General features: G+C 42.4%; 1 protein-coding gene across 1 annotated transcript in view; it reads right to left on the reverse strand.

Annotated features, from left to right (window-relative positions):
- Positions 1–22,365, reverse strand: part of NET1 (neuroepithelial cell transforming 1) — an 89,002-nt gene that overhangs the window by 29,485 nt on the left and 37,152 nt on the right. The window contains exon 3 of the mRNA XM_087968937.1: positions 18,914–18,973. Within this exon, the coding sequence (XP_087825063.1) occupies positions 18,914–18,973 (60 nt within the window). The remainder of the gene's footprint in view (positions 1–18,913; positions 18,974–22,365) is intronic.

Consider the following 22,365-nt stretch of genomic DNA (forward strand, 5'->3'; position numbering starts at 1 on the left):
CTTAATCATGGCAAGAATAGGGCAAAAGTTGCTTTACCGCTGCTAAGGAAGAGAAATGTTGGGCTCCCTTGCCGTCGTAAGTCAAGGACTGTCTGTGCTTGAGCACCAGCTTGGTTCACAAACTGACACAGCGAAAAATTGACAGATTTATAGCCGAAGGTGTTGTGCAAATCCAGCTCTCCAAAGAGTTGATAAGGACTAAGGTTGGCCCTTATCCAGAAATTAAAAGACTTCAGCCATCTGGCAAGGCTGTGTTTGCACAATGTAATTTAGTCCACTTCAATTTATGGATTTCCCACACCCCACCCAAGCACCCTAAACTCTGATTAGGTTAGTTCAATTTAGTTAGTGTCATTTAAAGATAACCAAACGGAAGACTCAGATGAATAGAATAGAATAGAATAGAATAGAATAGAATAGAATAGAATAGAATAGAATAGAATTCTTTTATTGGCCAAGTGTGGTTGGACACACAAGGAATTTGTCTTGGTGTAAATCTCTCGGTATACATAAAAGAAAAGATAATTTTGCACCTTGAAAAAATAGATCGTTCAATTCTTCTGCAAGTATTTCTCCTGGTTTTTTTTGGAATTTACTACAGGTTTTGATCCTACCTCACACAGACTTGTCTAGTTCTTGGAGAAAGGGAGAGGGGAAAAAAAAGGGGGGGGGATTTTAAAAGTTTAGATAACTGCCAAGCAGTGCCCAAGGCCATTAAAACAATCCCCCAGTAAAGGAATATATAGCAGTGTGGTCTGTGTGCTTTTGGTGAGCCGGCCGGCTGTTCTTCCCTTGATCTGAAGAATTGACGTAAAAGGGTAAACATTTCGGCTCCCAAGGTTTTAAGTTTGCCAAAATCTGAGCTCGAGGACAATTATTTGTTCTGCTTAGGTTCCCTTTTGAAGTTCTTTGCTTTTAACATTCTTCCCTATTACAGTCATGTCAAGCCGAAGAGGAGGAAATGTAATAAAAAAGAAGAAAAGGGAAAAAAAAAACAGCATCCAGGAGAAAAGATGTTTTTTCTAAAAAATTGTATGATTGTATTTTCTTTTTTCCTGTATATAAATTTTATTAATTTTCTATTGTTTACATTGATTAGTGCTTAAGAAACATTGTGTTTTCTATGAAACACTAATAAATGGAAATTATAGAAAATTAATATGAAGCACCAATAAATGGAAATCATAGAAAATTAATATGAAGCAGTAATAAATGGAAATTATAGAAAATCAATATGAAGCACTAATAAATAGAAAACTAATATGAAGCAGTAATAAATGGAAATAAATAGAATATTAATATGAAGCAGTAATAAATGGAAATAAATAGAATATGAATATGAAGCAGTAATAAATGGAAATAAATAGAAAATTAATATAAAGCACTAATAAATGGAAATTATAGAATATTAATATGAAGCACTAATAAATGGAAATAAATAGAATATGAATATGAAGCACTAATAAATGGAAATCAATGGAAAATTAATATGAAGCACTAATAAATTGAAATCAATAGAAAATTAATATGAAGCACTAATAAAAGGAAATAGAAAATTAATATGAAGCACTAATAAATGGAAATAAATAGAAAATTAATATAAAGCACTAATAAATGGAAATCATAGAAAATAAAATTTATTAAAGAAAAATACGATCATGCAATTTTTTTAAAAAAAAAATCCTTTCTCAATTTTCAATAGAGGTCGTCCTCGACTTACAACCACAACAGAGTGCCAAATTTCCATGATGAAAAGCGAGGCTGTGGGGAAGTGAGTTTGGCCCCGTTTTGTGACCTGGCTCACCCCAGCTGTTAAAGTGAATCACTGCAGTTCTTGAGTTAGGAAAATACCGTTGACGTTGCCTGTCAGGCCGTGAAAAGGAGACCACATGTCGTCCTACATGATTTTACCTCATCAATTCAGGCAGTCCTTGACTTACAACAGTTCGCTTAGCGATGGTTCAAAGTTATAACGGCACTGAAAAAGGTGACTTATGGCCGTTTTGCAGTTACGACCCTTGTGGCATCCACATGGTCACCTGATTTACGTTCGAATGGATGGCAAGTGACCCGTATTTATGACGGTCGCAGAGTCCCAGGGTCATGCAGTCCCCTTTTGCGACCTCCTGACAGAAGCCAGATTCACTTAACAACCGTGGGACTGACTTAACAAGATTCACTTAACAACTGTGGCAAGAAAGGGCAAAACTCACTTAACAAATGTCTCAATTAACAACCAAAATGTTGGGCCCAGTTGTGGCCTATATAGTAGTCTTTCTCCACCTCAGCACCAGAAGACTTCAATTCCCAGAATTCCCCAGCCAGCCATAAGCATGCATGAGAAATGAAATAAAGCATCTGAAATAAAACACTCAGAAAAGATGCTACCAGACACCTCCTGGTTTGGGTTTCTGGTTTTTGCTTTTATCTATTCAGCAGCATTCTTGCATCGTTCTTTCTCTGATTTGATTTGCTGCTTTTCCACTGATAGAAACTTCCTTTTTAGGTTATCTCCTTTGTTGCTGGTAAACGATAGAAGGAACAATGCCGGGCAAACCTCTGGCTCCTGCAAATCAGGAATTAATATCAAATTGCATTTTCTCCTGACCTCCTTCCTCCCTGTTTTCATTGGAAAGAGGAGATTAAGAAGAGACTGGACAGCCATTTTGTCTGGAACGGTACAGGGTCTCCTGCCTGAGTAGGGGGTTGGACTAGAAGACCTCTAAGGTCCCTAATTATTCTGTTATTTTCAAGCCATCCAAATCTAGTCTTGCGGCAAATTAATCATCCCAGTGCAGGAGAGAAAAAAATCACAGTGCCCCTGGTTTGTTGCAAACAGCCATTCAGGGTTTGCAAAGTACAAAATGGAGGACGGGAATGTACCCCTTGCATGGTAAGGAAGGAGTGAAGGACACGTGTGGCTCCAAGGTCTTGAACAGATCATACTTGGCTCTGATGAACCGAGTTCTATCAGTGTGCATAAATCAAGAGCGCCCAACCGTGGCAACTTTAAGACTTGTGGAGTTCAACTCCCAGAATTCAGAAGGAAGGAAGGAAGGAAGGAAGGAAGGAAGGAAGGAAGGAAGGAAGGAAGGAAGGAAGGAAGGGAGGAAGGAAAGAAGGAAGGAAAGAAGGAAGAAAAGGGGAAAGAAGGGAGGGAGGGAGGGAGGAAAGAAAGAAAAAGAAAGAAAAAGGGCAAGGAAGAAATGGGGAAGGGAGGACGGGAAGGGGGACGGAGGGAGGAAAGGAAGGGAGGGAGGGAGGGAGGGAGGGAGGAAGGGCCGTGATGGCACAGTGGTGAGACTGCAGTATTGCAGGCTAACTCTGCCCCTGCCAGCAGTTCGATCCCGACCGGCTCAAGGTTGACTCAGCCTTCCATCCTTCCGAGGTGGGTAAAATGAGGACCCCGATTATAATACTTCATATTATAACTGCTGCTAGAATTTCCATCGCCCAAAACTGGGAACAGGCTACGACCCCCCCACTCCCCAGAAACCGCAGTAATTAACAAGATATTTGAATGCGCCGAAATGGTCAGACTGGTGATGTTATTAAAAAATAAGGAAGGAGGAGGATATTACAAGATATGGGATGTTTGGTACAAATGGCTAAGGGAAAAACAAAGCAAAGGCGTCAAATGATAATGAATGAGAAATCACAAAGCAATATCGTTTATGTGTAAATATATGTATAGATGTACAAAAAGGTTTGGAACAAGGAAGAATTTAATATAGCTATGGATAATATACTGTACTTATGGATGTTATTAACCAAGGTAAACACTGTTACAATATCATTGCAATACGTGGAAATTTGTTTTTAATTGTTGAAACGCTGAATAAATAAATGTATTAAAAAAATTAAAAAAAGGAGGACCCCGATTGTTGGGGGCAAGAGGCTGGCTCTGTATAAACCGCCTAGAGAGGGCTGTAAAAGTGATATAAAAGCCTATGGGTTAGTGCTAGAGGTATGTGCCTACTGCTGTGGGCTCCTGACCTGCCTTGGTCTGACCCAGCACACCTTTGTCTTGGGATTCTCAGTGCACATCTGCTAAAAGTGTTGTCCCTTTACGAGAATACGGTTTCTCCTTTTTTGGGGACACGGATATAAATATCTCCGGCGGGAATGTCAAAGCTAGATGGCATGCAGGAAGAAATGTGGCCGGACTACTTATAAGGGAACCAGCCCAATCTCCGTTGCAAAATTCAGGCCGTGGTGGATTTTCCCAAGTGCTCATATATTCTTCTGAAATTATATTGCATGTTCGTCATGGTAATTAATAAGATGGCTTTGCAGAAGGTGCTAGCCAAAACCAGTTAGGATTCCCCCAAATCTGACTACAGAGAAAGGCAAATCTTTTTTTAAAAGCTTCTTTCCTGAGTGTATAACAGGAGTCCATTTTGTCCCTGATGTTGCGTTTTTTTTTTTTTTTTTGGTTTGCAAAAAGTTCTCACTGGAGGAATTTTCCCACTTAAAAGAACAAAAAAACACAAGACTGCGGAAGAAAAAAAACGATTCTAGTTTTGGCGTGCTTATTTTTCATCTGATGGGACTAAAAAGATTTTTTTGTAAGTTACAACAGGAACTTCCAGTTGCGCCTGGAAACAAATTCCAAGGATTCGCTTAAGCACTGTGAGAACTCACTGAAGGGGACAAACGTCACTTACCAAAGGCTGCACTTAGCAACATCCATGTTGGGCTCCGTGGTGGTCGTAACTTAAGGACCACCTGTCGAGTCAAGCAAAGCCAGGGAGGGTCTATGGCAGTCTGGCATTCAGCATGGCAAAAGCGGGAGCGAAGGGGTAGTCTATTTCCTTTAATACGTTTAAAAAAAAATTAAAATTCATTTGCAGAAGGCTGGCATCTCTTATTTATGTCAGTGGACTGAAGAAATAATTCCTTCTCCGTCGCCCTCAACGGGCAGCCAGGCAGCTGCTGCAGAAGGAGCTGCAAAGTGAATGAAGTGGGAGGCAGCCAGCAACTTCACCTGCCTCAATGAATTTGCTCAAAGTTTCCTTGGGCCGCCTAACATCTGTGTGCAATTTTGATTAAAACTTTGAAAACAAGAAGCTAAAACCTTAACAGGAACTCATATAAAAGAAGGAAGAAAATAGAAAAGGAAAGAAATCAAAGCGAAGAGAGGAGAAGAGAAGAGAAGAGAAGAGAAGAGAAGAGAAGAGAAGGAGGGAGAGATGGAAGGAAGGAAGAAGAATGGAAGGAGAGGAGAAGGAGAAGGAGGGAGAGATGGAAGAATGGTAGGAGAAAGGAGAAGAGGAGAGATGGAAGGAAGAATGGAAGAAGAGAAGAAGGAGAGGAGAATGAGAGGAGAGGAGAGGAGAGAGAGGAGGAGAGAGAAGAAAGAGAGAGAAGAGAGAAAGAAGAGAAGAGAGAAGAGAAGAGAAGAGAAGAGGAAGAGATGAGAGGGAGAGGGAGAGGAGAGGGAGAGGAGAGGAGAGAGAGAAGAGAAGAGAAGAGAAGAGAGAAGAGAAGAGAAAGAGAAGAAGAGAAGAGAAGAGAAAGAGAAGAGAGAAGAAGAGAAGAGAAAATAGGAAGGGAAATATATCCGGTATTCTACACAGAACTTATAAGAACACATATATTTTAACTTCTCTCTCTAATGTAACATCATATTGTTTTTCTTTCTGTAATCCATCTTGTCTAATAATCCAAACTCTAAATTACATTTCTTTTTTTATTTTTCATAAAAAGCCTCATCTGAAGCTGGCTAACATCCAAAGGTAGATTAAAAAAAAAAAAAAACAAGTCACAGGCCTGGTATGTCAGGTTCTTGAAGCAACAGAGACAATCGAACCAACTTTAATTTTTGACGGCACGATATTCAACTAGAGCCTCGATTAAAGGGTTTTTTGCTCGTAGAGAAAAGCACTAAATCTGTGCTTCGAAGTAAGAAACAAAGGATATACCTTACCACAGGTAGCAGTAATCACAACGGGGACTGAAACGTCCATTGCAAAGCGAGAAGGGATTTGCATCCATTGGATATCCTGTTTTGCAATGGCCGTTCAGCGAATTGCCACAGCCGTTAAGTGAAGCACACGGTCATTAAACAGATCCAGCTTTCCCCACTGACTTTGCTTGTTGGAAGCTGGCTAGGAAGGGCGCAAACTGTGACCCTCAGATGCGGCAACCGTCGTAAATCCAGGCGCTTGGCAACCGGTACATATTGATAAATTGGTGGCGGCATCCCAAGGTCATGTGTGACTTACCGTTTGGGACCATCTGACAAAAGGGCAGGGTTCACTTAACGACTGCCTTGCTTAGTAAATGCTGGTCGAAATTGTGATCGGGATTTCAGGACTACCCTGTACCGCCTTTCATTTTTTTACTCTTTTGTTTTTCTCTTCTTCTTTTTTTCCTACCGGGCTCCATCCAACCCAACATTTCTCGTTCCTTCCCGTTCTCTCAAGCTTTTTCCTCTTCTCTTTTCTGGGATTTGGTGTTTATTCGTTTTCTCTAAATAACCAAACCACAATATACATTTTTCACGCCGGTTACTGAAGTCCCAGCCCCATTCAAGCTCTTTGTGTTACCCCGTCCGCTTCTGGAGAATTCATTCATTTCCCCTCTGGTGCTCTTGATGTATCCATCTTCCCCGCACCCATCTTCCACTTCCCTTGTCGAGTAACCACAAGGACAATTCTTTCTACTCCTTGCGACAGAAATCCATCCTCAGCCCAACCACATCCTTTCTACCAGCATTCGCACCTTCACATTTCTTAATCAGTTTCCCCCGTCTTTAGCAAACATTCTGATGGATAGGTGGTCCTCGACTTAGGACCACAATAGAGCCCCACATTTAGGTGGCCAAGTGAGAAATTTGCAAAGTGACTTTTGCTCCGTTGGACGACTTTTCTTGCCAAGTTTGTTAAGCGAATCACAAATGTTATGTTCATAACACGGTTGTTAAGGAAAGCTGCAACCGTCATAAATGTGCAGTCAGTTGCCAAGCGGCTAAAGTTTGATCCTGGGACCATGGGGATGCTGCAACGGTCATAAGTGTGAAAAATGGTCATAAGTCCTTTTTTTTCAGTGCCGTTGTAACTTCGGTCATCCACTGACTCAGCTCACTTGCGCATGTCGCCCCCGGCCTCCTTTTCGCAGTCCGAGGCCTTCAGGAACTTCTTCTTCTGCGACTGGCAAGGCTTTCCTGAAGGCCTCTGCAGCCTTCACGATCGATCCAGAGCTTTGTTCTCCGCTCCAGAGGCCTTCAGGAAAGCCTTGCCAGCTGCAGAAGAAATGGGCCGGCAAGGCAGGTGTCAGGGTGTACAAGGCCCGGCTACACCTGTCCAAAGGTAAGTAGTAGGGCAGCTCCACCACCCCCAATCCCCACCCTGGCTTAATTTTTACCTGTCCACTCTGGAGTGGGCGGATCTTAATTAGGGCTTATATTGGGCGCACGTGTAAAAATCAAGCTAGGACTTACTTTCGGGGTAGGTCGTATTTTTGAGGAAACAGGGTAACATTTACTGCAGATTGTTCGGTTCTCAGCCATAGAAAAACAACGCCCATATTCATATCCCAGACATTATAAGCTTTCCTTATCCATGACAAATGGCACCTAAAAATTGTACAGGTTGTCCTTGACATACAACAGTGACAGTTTGAAAATATAAAATAAAATAAGAGGTAGCTATGACTTAACAGCCAAGCAACATCTAGAGAAGGTAACCAGACTGAGAAAGTTGTTTCTAGCTCATGCCTTCCTTGTTTATGCTGTCTCAGCACCAATCCTGCTATCGTCTCTATATAAATAAACATATACGGATCCATTGTCAAGCTGTCAAGAGTGTATTCAACAAAAGGGTGGGACTGGTGTCTGTTAGCAACCAAATTGTGGTGGCTTGTGTACCCAGTGACAGGTGTGGGCAGAGCACTGTGTAGCTTGGCAGGGCCGGGGTGATGCTGGATGAGTAAGTTACCTGGACTCACCCAAACTTTCCTTTCTCGTCAGCCAAGCACAGGCTTTGAAAATACTTGATTCTGAAAAGAAGAACTTGGCATCTAGAATGTCTGATTTTTTGTTTTAAAGAAAGTGTGTTTGTTTATATAAGTTAAAAATTAATCACTGCCTACAGGTAGTCCTCGAAGGAGCCTCTCACACAGCTGTCGTAACTTGTGACGGTTGTAAATCAGGTCCGCCTTTCTCTCTCTCTCTCTCTCTCTCTCTCTCTCTCTCTCTCTCACACACACACACACACACACAAGTTGACTTTAATTTTTTTGCAGTAGATGTTAAGCAGATCGGCGGTTGTTAAGCCTACTCCTGGTTTGCTGTGGGCTGGTTTGTGCAAAACCCAGAAGCGAATGACGGTTTTTGGCAAAATTACCTTGGGATGAAGCAACGGTCATAAGTACGAGTCAGTTGCCAAGCATCTGAAATTCGATCACACAGTCATGGGGATGCTCCAAAGGTCGTAAGTGTGAAAAACGGGCATAAGTCCCTGCTCTTCAAGCCTTTACAGCTAGTGATGCTTTCTAAAGCTTCCAGGCACTTCCAGGGTTGAACCCTGGTTTATGCTGCCCTTGACAATCAACACAACTGTTGAAATAACAACTCTGTAGGTATTACTTAATTTCCCAACTCAAAGAATGGTTAACAGTTAAGTAGAAATAGAAGAGTCTCAAAAATCCCAAGAAAATTCAGAAATGTTCTGGTTTTAGGGTGAGACCAGCCATTGCGGTATCTCCAAAAAAAAACACACCACCACTGGATTCCTAAGACTTAGGACAAAATTATCTATCTATCTATCTATCTATCTATCTATCTATCTATCTATCTATCTATCTATCCATCCAACTTTCTATCTATCTATCTATCTATCTATCTATCTATCTATCTATCTATCTATCTATCTATCTATCTCCATCCATCCTATCCATTTATCTACTCAACCTACCTACCTGCCTAACCCCATCAATCCAATCTATCCATCTACACACACTCTCTCTCTCTCTTACATCCATCCATCCAATCCTTCCATTTATCTACTCAACCAACCTACCCACCCATCCACCTAACATACTTATCTACCCATTTATGTAACCATCCGTTCTATCCATCATATCTATCTATAATATTTTATACATAGCTGACCCAAATATCCATCCATCCACTCAACCTATTTAGCCCTCTGTCTACCCAACCAACCATCTACCTGCCTACCTACCTACCTATTTCACCAATGTACTTACCTACCTATTTTTCCTATCCATCGCTTTGCTTTGTCTTACAGGGCCACCCATCTCGTAAAACAGAACTCTGGGCGGCTCACAACCGTACGAAAACCAAGTCCCTGACCCTCAACCTTGGCTCTAGCCTCACCTGATCCCAGTGCCTGGGAGGAACAGCCAGCCCTAGAAGGTTTTCTGGATTTGCCAGATCCTGGTGAAAAAGGTTCCCCCAAGGCAGAGGGTGGCAGGGCTGGGAACTGGAGCATGCAACCATTTTAGCTTCTCTGCAGGGACTTTCTGCCACATGGGCTATAAAGGTAATAACTACCACCTTGAAGTGCACCTGGAAAGAAGCTGGGACCCTATGAAGCTCATGCAGCAGTGGTTTACCTGGGCAACAGGTGAGGGGGGGCAGCCCTTGCAAGCTGTTACTTTCTGGCCCAGTTATGACTTTAAATGATCTTTAAGCGGTCTTCAGGACACAAAAAGGGAATATTTTTTTGGAGGAAACAGTGGGGTCTATTTTGAATCTGCCTCCCGATCCCATCCATCAGAAGATATTCCCTCCATCGCAATTCCACTGAAACCTGAAACTATGCACACCCTGCAGACTGAAGCCAGGTCTACGCTATCAACTAGAGTGTGAGTTTACACACTTAATGAGGTTACACAACGCATTAATCTCCAGTTGAGCTGTTTAAGAAAGAGAAAGAAAGAAAGAAAGAAAGAAAGAAAGAAAGAAAGAAAGAAAGAAAGAAAGAAAGAAAAGAAAGAAAGAAAGAAAGAAAGAAAGAAAGGAAGGAAGGAAGGAAGGAAGGAAGGAAGGAAGGAAGGAAGGGAAGGGAAGGGAAGGAAGGGGAAGGGAAGGGAAGGGAAGGGAAGGGAAGGAAGGAAGGAAGGAAGGAAGGAAGGAAGGAAGGAAAGGGAAGGAAGGAAGGAAGGAAGGAAGGAAGGAAGGAAGGAAGGAAGGAAGGAAGGAAGGAAGGAAGGAAGGAAGGAAGGAAGGCAGGCTACTAATTAGTCCCCTAAATTTCTAACAAAAACACCTGTGGAGAAGGCAGGACTTCAAAGACCTCCAAAAGGCTAACGGGGTTAGGGCCAGCCACAGCTCCAGAGGGATACCGCTCCACCTTCTGCTTAATTCTGCTTCATTGAGTAAGCCAGGGTTAAATTCACCGGGAGAAAACATGCCACATGCAACCAATTTGTTTCACTGTGGATCACATTTGCTGGATAAAGGGAGGGGAACAGAGAACTCTCATAAAAGACGTCATTGTTATTTTTCTTTATTTTCTGAGAGTTGATGAGAGAGCCAGTTCGGTCTGGCATCGGGCTTTTGAAATCAGGAGATGGCGAGAGTTACAGTTCTGCCATAGGACGAAAGCCAGCTGGGTGACTTTGGGCCAATCCCCAGGAGACGGTGAGTTCTAGTCCTGCCTTAGACATGAAAGTCAGCTGGGTGACTTTGGACTACCCACGAGAAGAATGTGAGTTCTAGTTCTGACTTAGGAAAGCCGACTGGGTGACTTTGGGCCAATCCCCAGGAGACGTTGAGTTCTAGTTTCATCATAGGATGAAAAGCCAGTTGGGTGACTTTTTGGATCAATCACTAGGAGACTGGGAGTTCTAGTTCCACCTTAGGAAAGCCAGCTGGGTGACTAGGCCAATCACTAGGAGATGGTGAATTCTAGTCCTGCGTTAGGCTTGGAAAGTAGCTGAGCCACGTTGGGCCAGCCCCTCCCTCTCAGCCCTACCTACCTCACAGGGCTGTTGTTATGGGGTAAATAGAAGAAAGGCGTGATTAGGTATCTTCGCTGCTTTGAGTTGTTTATAAAAATAATAAAGGCGGGATTAAAAGCATCTGAAATGGAAAATAATCCAGCCACCCGAATGTTAGAGGGAAATGCCAATTACCTGAGGACTGGCAGAACTTGAAATGCTAACAGTGAAGGCCTAACCTTCCCCCAGTGTGACTTTTTGAGTGCTAAAGAGGTGGATTGTTCAGCTATTAAAGCTGTTCAGTGGTTTTTCAACTGTTTTAATCTGCCTTACTTAAACACAAGTGTTGCATTTATCAGGAACTCTGTTTACATGGAGTTCCTGCTTGTTCAAAGTACACATAGTTTAATCTCTTTTTACAGCTGGTACAGACTGCCCCGAGAACCCCGGTGAATAAGTTTACCTGAGTACATTTTTTTCTGTTTAAAACAGCAGATTTTGTTTGGTAATCTTTTGCACAAACCCATTTTTTTGTAGACTTAAGCTTTCTAAAGTTAGGAAGACAAATTCAATGCTGCTTTTTTCTTTCGGCAAGATAGCAGCTGTGCTGAAACCTTGACTTTGGGCTGGTCCTTCTCTCTTTTGGCCTGACTTCCACCTCACAGGGTTGTTGTTGTGGGGAAACGAGGAGGAGGAAGCTGAGTTGGATAAGTTGAGTTATTTGTAAAAAAATAAAATAAAAATAAGCTACAGATAGTCCTCGACTTACAACCATTCATTTAGTGACCACTGGAAGTTACAACAGTAAGGGGGGGGAAAAAGATTTTTCGCGCTTACGACCGTTGTAGCATCGCCCATGGCCATGCAATCAAAATTTGGGTGCTTGGCAACTGCTTCGTATTTATGACGGTTGCCCTGTCCCCCCTAAGTCAAGCGAAGTCAAAGGGGAAGCTGGATTTGCTTAACAACCGGTTACTCGATGGTTAGAGAAAAACCATGAAAGCTAGATATATCTAGTAAGAGTAATGAAATAAGAAAAATATCTTAATAGAATTAAACATAATAAGAGGATTGTTATAATGATAGATATATTATATATATATATATATACTAATAATAAGTGAAGATCTAAACATGTTATTGTTATAGTCCAAGTGTCTTCAAACTTGGCCAGTTTAAGACTTGTGGACTTCAACTCCCAGAATTCCTGAGCTAACATGAGTGGAGGAGGAATTCTGGGAGTTGAAGTCCACAAGTCATAAAGCTGTCAAGTTTGAAGACCCTGATCTGTACCTGTCTGTCTGTCTATCATCTCCCCATCCATCCATATCTATCCATCCATCATCTTGTCAAGTTTAAGACTTTAGTGGCTTCCAACTCCCAGAATTCCTGAGCTAACATGACTGGAGGAGGAATTCTGGGAATTGAAGTCCACAAGTCTTAAAGCTGACAAGTTTGAAGACCCCTGATCTGTATCTGTCTGTCTATCGTCTATCCATCCATCCATCCATCCATCCATCCATCCATCCATCTTCTATCACAAGAGTCTTCAAACTTGGCCAGTTTGAGACTTGTGGATTTCAACCCTCAGAATTCCTGAGCTAAGGTGACTAGAGGAGGAATTCTGGGAGTTGAAGTCCACAAGTCATAAAGCTGTCAAGTTTGAAGACCCCTGATCTGTACCTGTCTGTCTGTCTATCATCTTCCCATCCATCCATATCTATCCATCCATCTATCCATCCATCTATTCATCCATCCATCCATCCATCTATCATCTTGTCAAGTTTAAGACTTTGTGGGCTTCCAACTCCTAGAATTCCTGAGCTAACATGACTGGAGGAGGAATTCTGGGAGTTGAAGTCCACAAGTCTTAAAGCTGACAAGTTTGAAGACTCCTGTTATAGTGTAAGAGATATTATGTGTATTAATCGCAAGATAACAATAGGGAACTAATATCAGTGTAATGAATACAGTAGTAATTTTGATTATTGTCGCACGAGGTATCTCTACCCAGACGACACACCGTTCAATGGAAGATGAATTGTTGGTACTGATAAAAAAAATAAAAAACTTTTATTAAAAAAACAACACCGTGTTACTAGCGTGTCGCAACGGTAATGATTCACTTAGCAGCCGTGGCCAAGAAAGCTCGTAAAACGGGCCAAAGCTCATTGGACAAGTGTCTCGCTTAGCGGCGGAAGCTTGGGTCTCAATGGTGGTTGTAAGTCGAGGACTGCCTCTACCAATAAATAAAAGTTTTAAAAGGTACAACTGGCTTCAAGGCAGCTGTGACAAGACCAAAAAAGGAAAAATAATAATAACCAAGAGATTTGAAAAGGGCCAGGTAGCGAAGTTGGGGCAGGCCCAGGAAAGGGCAGGTAAGGTGAGGGAGAAGGTGTTGATTTAGGAGAGGCGGAGGTGGGAGAAAGGCTTGGCGCAGAAAACGGACATTTTAGGGAGTGCCACAGCAGCAGCAAGCTTGAAGACGGGCCTGGCTGGAGAGAGGAAAAGGTTGCTTTGGCTGGCCCTGGTAAGCAGCATCGTTGGCTAAGAGGGGTATCTCCCCCAGGTGAAACAAACAACCATATTTTCTTCTGATAGAGGAGGATGTTTGTAGCTCAGGGGTAAATAAGGGATCCTTGATGCTCAGTGGTTTTCTTACAGACGTCTCATGACCCAACTAGGGAACATCATCAGTGCTGGGAGGGAGTGGGTTTTGCAGGAGGAGGAGGAGGAGGAGGAGGAGGGGAGGAGGAGGAGGAGGAGGAGGAGGAGGAGGACTGTGGTGCTCTGTAAGCTTGGTTTTCTGGCTTGGTTTCATGACCCAACTAGAGAACATCATCAGAGCTAGAAGGAAGTGAGGTTTGCAAGGAGGAGGAGGAGGAGGAGGAAGGAGGAGGAAGAAGAAAAAGACTGTGAGATCCTTGGTGCTCTCTGAGTTTGGCTGCTTGCTTGCAAATGTTTCATGACCCAACTAAGGAACATCATCAAAGCTAGAAGAGAGGAGGAGGAAGAGGAGGAGAAGGACTGTGGTGCTCTGTAAGCTTGGTTTTCTGGCTTGGTTTCATGACCCAACTAGAGAACATCATCAGAGCTAGAAGGAAGTGAGGTTTGCAAGGAGGAGGAGGAGGAGGAGGAAGGAGGAGGAAGAAGAAAAAGACTGTGAGATCCTTGGTGCTCTCTGAGTTTGGCTGCTTGCTTGCAAATGTTTCATGACCCAACTAAGGAACATCATCAAAGCTAGAAGAGAGGAGGAGGAAGAGGAGGAGAAGGACTGTGGTGCTCTGTAAGCTTGGTTTTCTGGCTTGGTTTCATGACCCAACTAGAGAACATCATCAGAGCTAGAAGGGAGTGAGGTTTGCAAGGAGGAGGAGGAGGAGGAGGAGGAGGAGGAGGAGGAGGAGGAGGAGGAGGAGGAGGAGGAGGAGGAGGAGGAGGAGGAGGAGGAGGAGGAGGAAAAGACAGCGGGTTCCTTGGTGCTCTTTGAGCTTGGTGGTTTCCTTGCAGACCTTTCATGACCCAACTGGGTAACATCATCAGTGCTAAAAGGGAGTGGGGTTTGTGGAGAGGAGGAGGAGGAGGAGGAGGAGGAGGAGGAGGAGGAGGAGGAGGAGGAAGGAGGAGAACTGTGGGGTTTTTGGTGCTCCATGACCTTGGTTTCCTGGCAGATGTTTTACACCCTCAGTGCTAGGAGAGAGGGGGTTTGCAGGGAGGGGGCAGAAGGAGGAGGACAACTGCTGGGGAGTCCTTGGCACCGTCTGAGCTCACTTGTTTTCCTGCAGGCACTTCATGACCCAACTAGTTAACATCATCAGTGCTAAGGGGGTGGGTGGGGGTGGAGGAGGAGGATTGTATGGGGCCCTTAGTGCTCTCTGAGCTTAAATGATTTTCTCGCAGGCATTTTATCACCCAAACAAATTACATAGCATCAGGAGTGCTAGTCGACTGGGAGATCAGAACCGATGATGTTGCCTAATTTGGGTATTGAAATGTGTGGCAGAAAACCACCCACAGCTCTGAGAGCACCAAGGACCCTTCATTTAGTCTTCAAAAGAGAGTAAAGATGATAGTGAAATACATGCAATTCCAGGAAAGAAACGCAATTATGCTTGTTTTCAAACCTCAAACCCTAACATCAAAAACGTCATCCAAAAAAGCACAACGAAGAATGTTCTTCCTGCACCAACTCAGGAAGCTCAAACTGCCCAAGGAGCTGCTGACCCAGTTCTACAGAGGAACGACTGAGTCTGTCATCTGCACCTCTATCACTGTCTGGTTCGGTTCTGCAACCAACAGGACAGACACAGATTCCAGAGGGTAATTAGGACTGCAGAAAAAACAATGGCTACCAACCTGCCTTCCGTTGAGGATCTGCATACTGCACGAGTCCAAAAGAGGGCTGTGAAAATATTTACAGACCCCTCACATCCTGGACATAAACTGTTTCAACTCCTTCCCTCAAAACGATGCTATAGAGCCCTGCACACCAGAACAACTAGGCACAAGGGGAGTTTTTCCCCGGAAGCCATCACTCTGCTAAACAAATAACCCCCATAACACTGTCCAACTATTTACAAAGTCTGCACTACGATGACTATTAATCTACTCATCCCTCCTTATCACCCATCCCCTCCCACTTGTGACTGTAGGACTGTAACTCTGTTGCTTGTATCCTTACTATTTATATTGACTTGTTTCCTAGTAGGATTTAATTGCTTATTGTACCCTATGGCTATTATTAAGTGTTGTACCTCATGACTCTTGACAAATGTATCTTTTCTTTTATGTCCACTGAGAGCATTTGCACCAAAGAGAAATTCCTTGTGTGTCCAAGGAATTATATCACACTTGGCCAACAAAGAATTCATTCATTCATTCATTCCTGAGATTTACTTCCTGTGATCTGAAGTCAGCTAACCAAAAATCTAAGACCAGGAAAGCAGAAACCTCTTCTTAGGAAACAAAATTTTTGAACGCTTAGATGAAATCATCAGTGGCCAGATGATTCAATAATAATGGAGAACTGACTTTCTAAGAAATAGACTGTGCTCTAAAATAGCAACAACAAAAACTTTTAGGTTTTCGTCATATAACTTTCCAGAAGAACTGTGTCTCCTTTTCAAGGTTTATTTTCTTACAAAATCTTGAAAGGAGTAGAAGCAATATATTAAAACACACACACACACACACACACACACAAGTACCCCATATTTTCCAAAACCAGATAGAAGGCTGTCCCTGACCTAAATCCCTCTTAAGTACCAAGGGCTCAGTGGATTCAAATCTCACAATATTTACTTTTTCGAATATTGCCAAGGATATGCAGCCTTACGTGAAGGGAAAAGATGAGGGCTGTGCACAGATCACTGAAGAATAGAGTTGGAAGGGGCCTTGGAGGTCTTCTAGTCCAACCCACTGCTCAGGCAGGGGACCCTATACTATTCCAGACAAATGGTTGTCCAATCTCTTCTTAAAAACTTCCGGTAATGGAACACCCACAACTTCTAGTGGCAAGCTGTTCCACTGGTTGATTGATGTCACTGTTAGCAAATGTCTCCTTAATTCCAGGTCGCTTCCCTCCTTGATGAGTTTTGATCCTGTTTCTTGCCCTACTTTGAAGAATAGCTTGACTCCCTCTTCTTTGGGGCAGCCCCTCAACTATTGGAAGACTGCCATCGTGTCACCCTAGTCTTTCTTTTCATTCAAGTAGACGTACCCAACTCCTGCAACTGTTCTTCGTATGTTTTAGCCTCCCCTAATCCTCTTTGTTGCTCTTCTCTGTCCTCTTTCCAGAGGTCTCCAAACTTGGCAACTTTAAGATTTGGGGTCTTCAACTCCCAGAATTCTCCAGCCCACAAGTCTTAAAGTTGCCAGGTTTGGGGACCCCTGTTCCAGAATCTCAACATCTTTTGGTTTTTGTTTTTTTCACACAAGGGCTGCTGAGGAAAACTGTGATGAGTGTGTGTGTGTGTGTGTGTGTGTGTGTGTGTGCGCGCGCCATTCTTTCCCTATGCAGTATAAATACAAATTCGGAATCCCCTATTAAAGGGTTATATAGGTGGGTCTTTTGACTTGGGACCAAAATTAGAACTGGAACCTCCGTCGCTAAGTGATATGGTCATTAAGTGAGGCGCCAAATGATTGTGCCTGATTTTGTGACCTTTTTCTGTTTTGCCACCGTTTGCTTTGCTTGTCAGACCCCAGCTAGGAAGGTTGCAAATGGTGAGAACGTAAGGATGCTACAACTGTTGTTACACGCATGTTGGTTGCCAGGGGCCCTGGAATCACGATCCCATGACCGTGGGGGGATGTTGTGACCGTTATAAGGGCGAGGACCTGGTTGTAAGTCACATTTTCCAGCACTGCTGTAACTTCAAATGGCTGTTAAAGGGATGGTCCTAAGTAAAGAACTGCCCTAAAGCAGTGATGGCTAACCTATGACACGCGTGTCACTCGTGACACGCCGAGGCACTTTGACTGACACGCCTGTTGGTGTGGGGAAAACCTGCACATTTAGAGGCTGCCTGTGCTCTGCTCCAATCCCTGCTCCCTGCTTGTGGCGTGGAGGCGTGGTGTCACCAATGCTGCCGCGAGATCTTTGCAGCAGAGAACCAGTTTTAACCACCATAAACTGAGGTTTGTCCGTTTCATTACCTCAGGAACGCTATAGGAGGAAAGGAGATCCATGAGGTTCACAGCCCTGTACGGTGGCCTTCCGATCCCCACATCCTGCACCTGCAGTCCTGAGACCAGGGAGACGAGTTTCACAGCCCTGTGTGATCACCCCAGCCCAGTCCGTCATAAACCAAATTATTGATATTTCTTGAAGTGACACATGACCCGAGGAAGGCTACACTTTTTCCCGATTTTCGACACACCGAGCTGAAAAGGTTAGCCATCATTGCCCTAAAGAGAGCTAGTTTGGTGTGGTGAAGGCATCAAGGCTAGAAACGTGAGTTAGAAACTTAATTCTGCCTTGGGCACAAAAACACCTGAGCCGGTCGCTTTCTCTCAGCCCAGGAACAGGGGCAATGGCAAATCACTTCTGAAAAACCTTGCCAAGAAAACTGCACACATATATACAAACATACAAATATCCTCACATTAATCTTACAAAAACACTTCAGACAAAAAGGTGGATGGCAGCCTAACCTGGGTTCTCTATTTATGCCATATCTGGGAGGATTTCATTGTGAAGCCTGCATGGCGGGGCACAGGTGCTCTTCGCCCTTCAACTATTCTTAACCGCTGTGGCGAGAAAGTGGTCGTAAAAGGGAGCAAAGCTCCCTCAAAAATGTCCTGCTTAGCCGTGGAAATGCTGGGCTCAGTCATGGTCGTAAGACAAGGTCTAAACTCTAGAAAGCTTTGAGTTTACCTCTAGACCACGGGTGGGCAACTGTGGGCCCTTATATGACTTGTGGACTTCAACTCCCAGAATTCCTGAGCCTTGGGGTGACATGATAGCAATATTCCAGTATTTGAGGGGCTGCCTCAAAGAAAAAAAAAAGGGGGTTGGTGGGTGGGTTTCAACCTATTCCCCTCACCCTCCCAAAAAAAGAAGAAGGCAGGACAAGAAACAATGGTTGAAAAGTAACTAAGGAAAGAAGCAACCTGGAATTAAGAAGCAACGTCCTGACAGTGAGGACAATTAGCCAGTGGAACAGCTTGCCACCAGAAATTGTGGGTGTTCCATCCCTGGAGGTTTTTAAGAAGAGATTGGGCAGCCATTTATCCGGGATGAAATACAGTCTCCTGCTTGGGCAGAGGGGGCTGGACTAGAAGACCTCCAAGGTCCCTTCCAGCTCTGTTCTACTTATTCTAGTTCAGTTTGCCATTAGATCTCAACTCAAGATTGTGAAGATAGATGAAAAGAAGTCTGGCTTTTGTCTTGTCTGGTGAGCAAGATGAAAAAAACAAGCCTGTGAATTTCTTCCCAGTTGGGTTCAACGGAGGCTGCCTTTTTTAACGGGCAGGACATTCAGGCTAAAACGTTTTAAATTACCTTCAGATCGAAGCTACAAATACTGACTGCGTCGTCGTCTTTCTCCCTCCGCTTCCTTTTCTGCAAGAAGAAGAAGAAAAAAAAAAACAGCCGTTATACAAGACACTTTGGAATCTACAGACAGGATCCGATTTGCGAAGTGTACCATTTTGTTGTAAAATGAAAAAACAACCTCAAAACTCTTTAAAAAAAAAAAAAAGATCGTTATAAAGCAGCGAGATTCCTGTCATCTTGGCCACGAATGTCATTCTGACTTGACATGTAAATGATAGGTTTCAAAACCTCCTTTTTACTTGTCTAAGTGATGGAAAGGGTTTACAGAAAAAAGGAAGGAAGGAAACGAAAGGCAAGAGGCATATGTTAATATAACCCTGACACCTGGAATTATTTGAAAAATGTACTTCATGCAATAAGATACCTTGCTGGGGCTCCTGAACTCACAATTATGTTTATTAATATTATAAAAGGAAAAAAAAGATATATTTTTTTCGTGAGTGATTGTGGGGGCGGGACTGTAACCCTCTCTTGCTGTTAGTTCTTACACAGCAACAAAACTTATAATTATCTTTTCATCTTATTGCTTCTTGCAAGTGAAGCTTCCCTCCGGGAGAGCAAGTTTCCATTGTCCAGAAGGATATAATTTTCTGTCCTCCCTTCCTGGATAAAGTTCGTATTATACAAAGACTTCTTATTTATTTATTTGCATCCCACCTTTATTGTTTTTTTACAAATAACTCAAAGCGGGGAACGTATCTAACGCAACTTCTCCTCCTCCATTTTCCACATAACAACCACCCTGTGAGGTAGGCTGGGCTGAGGTTTTTTTTAGAAAGTAATGCAACTGTATGATGTTGGCTACCCCGCTTTGATCCTGTGGTTGAAGAAATTATTCTTAAGGGCAGCGATCATAATTTATTGCCATACCCTGGGAAAAAGAAGAAATTATTCTTTTTTTCTTCTTTTCAGAGGTTTTTAAGGGGAAAAAAAGGACAGCCATTTTGTCCTTTGAAAGTCTTCTGCTCCAGTAAGGGGGTTGGACTAGAAGACCTCCAAGGTCCCCTTCCAACTCTGCTATTCAGAATCTCTCCCGTCCTCTCCTGTTTGTCAGGAAAGAAGCAAGGAAAGCACAGAGAGAAAAAAAATACACGTAGTCCTTGACTTATAACAGTTCACCTAATGGCTGTTCGAAGTTACAACGGCACTGGAAAAAGTGACTTAGGACCATTTTTCACACTTTACGACCATTGCAGCATCCCCACAGTGACGTGATTTACATTCAGATGCTTGGTGGCTGACTCACATTTGCAGGGTCCCCGGGGGTCACGCGACCCCATTTGGCGATCTTTTGTCAAAGTCCACGGAGAAGCCTTAACAACCATGTGACTCACTTAATAAGTGCAGTGATTCACTTAATGAACGTGGTGACAAAACTCGTAACAGGGGGCCAAATTCAGTTAACAAATTTCTCACTTAGCAGCATGATTGCTTACCTATGACTATCACTAAGTGTTGTACCTTAGGATTCTTGATGAATGTATTTTATTTATTTTTTCTTTATGTACACTGAGAGCTTATGCACCAAAGACAAATTCCTTGTGTGTCCAATCACACTTGGCCAATAAAAAATTCTATTCTATTCTATTCTATTCTATTCTATTCTATTCTATTCTACTCTACTCCACTCCATTCATTTTCTATTCTATTCTCAATATTCTATTCTATTCTAGTTTTATTTCTATTCTCATTCTATTCCATTCCATTCTATTCTCCATTCCACATTCTATTCTATTTTATTCTATTCTACTCTACTGTTGTTTTATTCATATTCTATTGTTTTATACCTATTCTATTCTAAACCTATTTTCTATTCTATTCTTGTCTTTTTCCTATTCTATTCTATTCTATTCCTATTCTATATTCTGTTCTATATTCTATTCTGTTGTTTTATATTCTATTCTATTCTGTTCTATTCTATTTTATAGTCTATATTCTGTTCTGTTCTGTTCTATTCTATTCCTATTCTATATTCTGTTCTATATTCTATTCTGTTCTATTCTATATTCTATTCTATTCTATTCTATTTTATATTCTATATTCTGTTCTGTTCTATTCTATATTCTATTCTATACTCTGTTCTATTCTATTTTATATTCTATATTCTGTTCTATTTTATTCTAATTCTATTCTATTCTAAATCTAATCTATTCTAAATCTATTCTATTTTATTATATTCCCTATTCTATTCTAAATCTATTCTATTATTGCGGGCTCCATTATGGTCGTAAGTTGAGGAATACCTGTACAGAAAAAATGGACAAGTGGAAGATGAGAGAGGGGGGGGGAGGGAGGGAGAGAAAGAGAAAGAGAAAAAGAGAGAGAGAGAGAGGAGAGAGAGAGATGGGCCTCTTAAACATTTTAAAATATGTATATATATTTAGTCTTCTAGCTATTTTTCCACCGTTAGGCGACTACATACTGCATTATATAAAATCCCTGCCATTCAGTTTTTCCTCTCCGATTACAACGAGCTCTACTACCCTGTTCCAATTCCAGACTTGAAAGGAAGTTCAAAAGTTTGTTCTGTAAGACCGGCTAGACTTGTTTCGTGGGGCTTGCCTTGACAGGACTCTTTAATTCTTTTCGGCACGGCTGAGGTTCCTACAAACAACCGAACCTCAGACGGCGAAGCCAGCTGGCTCTCCTCGGCTAAATCGGAGGCAGAAAATGAGAAAACCATCGACACGCGAAGGAACAAGAGGCCCATCCGTCCAATTCTCCCAAGATCCGCTTGCCTGGAAAAATGTATTTAATTTGGAATACAGTCTGTGAGAAACTTGGGGAGGGGGGGGACGAACCGCTGTTGGTTACTGAGGGCTCAGTAAAAGTGACGAAAAGCACTAACTTTATTATCGGGAAGGGGGGGAAATACAGATGTTTCTTTTCTTTCTTTCTTTCTTTCTTTCTTTCTTTCTTTCTTTCTTTCTTTCTTTCTTTCTTTCTTTCTTTCTTTCTTTCTTCCTTCCTTCTCTTTCTTTCTTTCTTTCCTTCCTTCCTTCCTTCTTCCTTCCTTCCTTCTTTCTCTTCTTTCTTTCTTCCTTCTTTCTTTCTTCTTTCCTTCCTTCTTTCTTTCTTTCCTTCCTTCTTTCTTTCTTTCTTTCTTTCTTTCTTTCTTTCTTTCTTTTTCCTTCCTTCCTTCCTTCCTTCCTTCTCTTTCTTTCTTTCTTTCTTTCTTTCTTTCTTTCTTTCTTTCTTTCTTTCTTTCTTTTCTTCTCTTTCTTTCTTCCTTTCTTCCTTCCTTCCTTCTTCCTTCCTTCCTTCCTTCCTTCCTTTCTTTCTCTAAAATGGCTCTCCACAAGGATGAGACAAGCTAGTATCTTCTAAAAAAAACACATGGAAATGTCTTTGGCAGAAGTTCAGAGTTGTTGCTTTTTTTTTTTTTTTTTTAACTTCAA

The sequence above is a fragment of the Notechis scutatus genome, chromosome 6 (genome assembly GCF_049901735.1).
Source record: "Notechis scutatus isolate UNSWTSFEM ecotype Mainland chromosome 6, rNotScu1.2, whole genome shotgun sequence".
NCBI classification, from domain to species: domain Eukaryota; kingdom Metazoa; phylum Chordata; class Lepidosauria; order Squamata; family Elapidae; genus Notechis; species Notechis scutatus.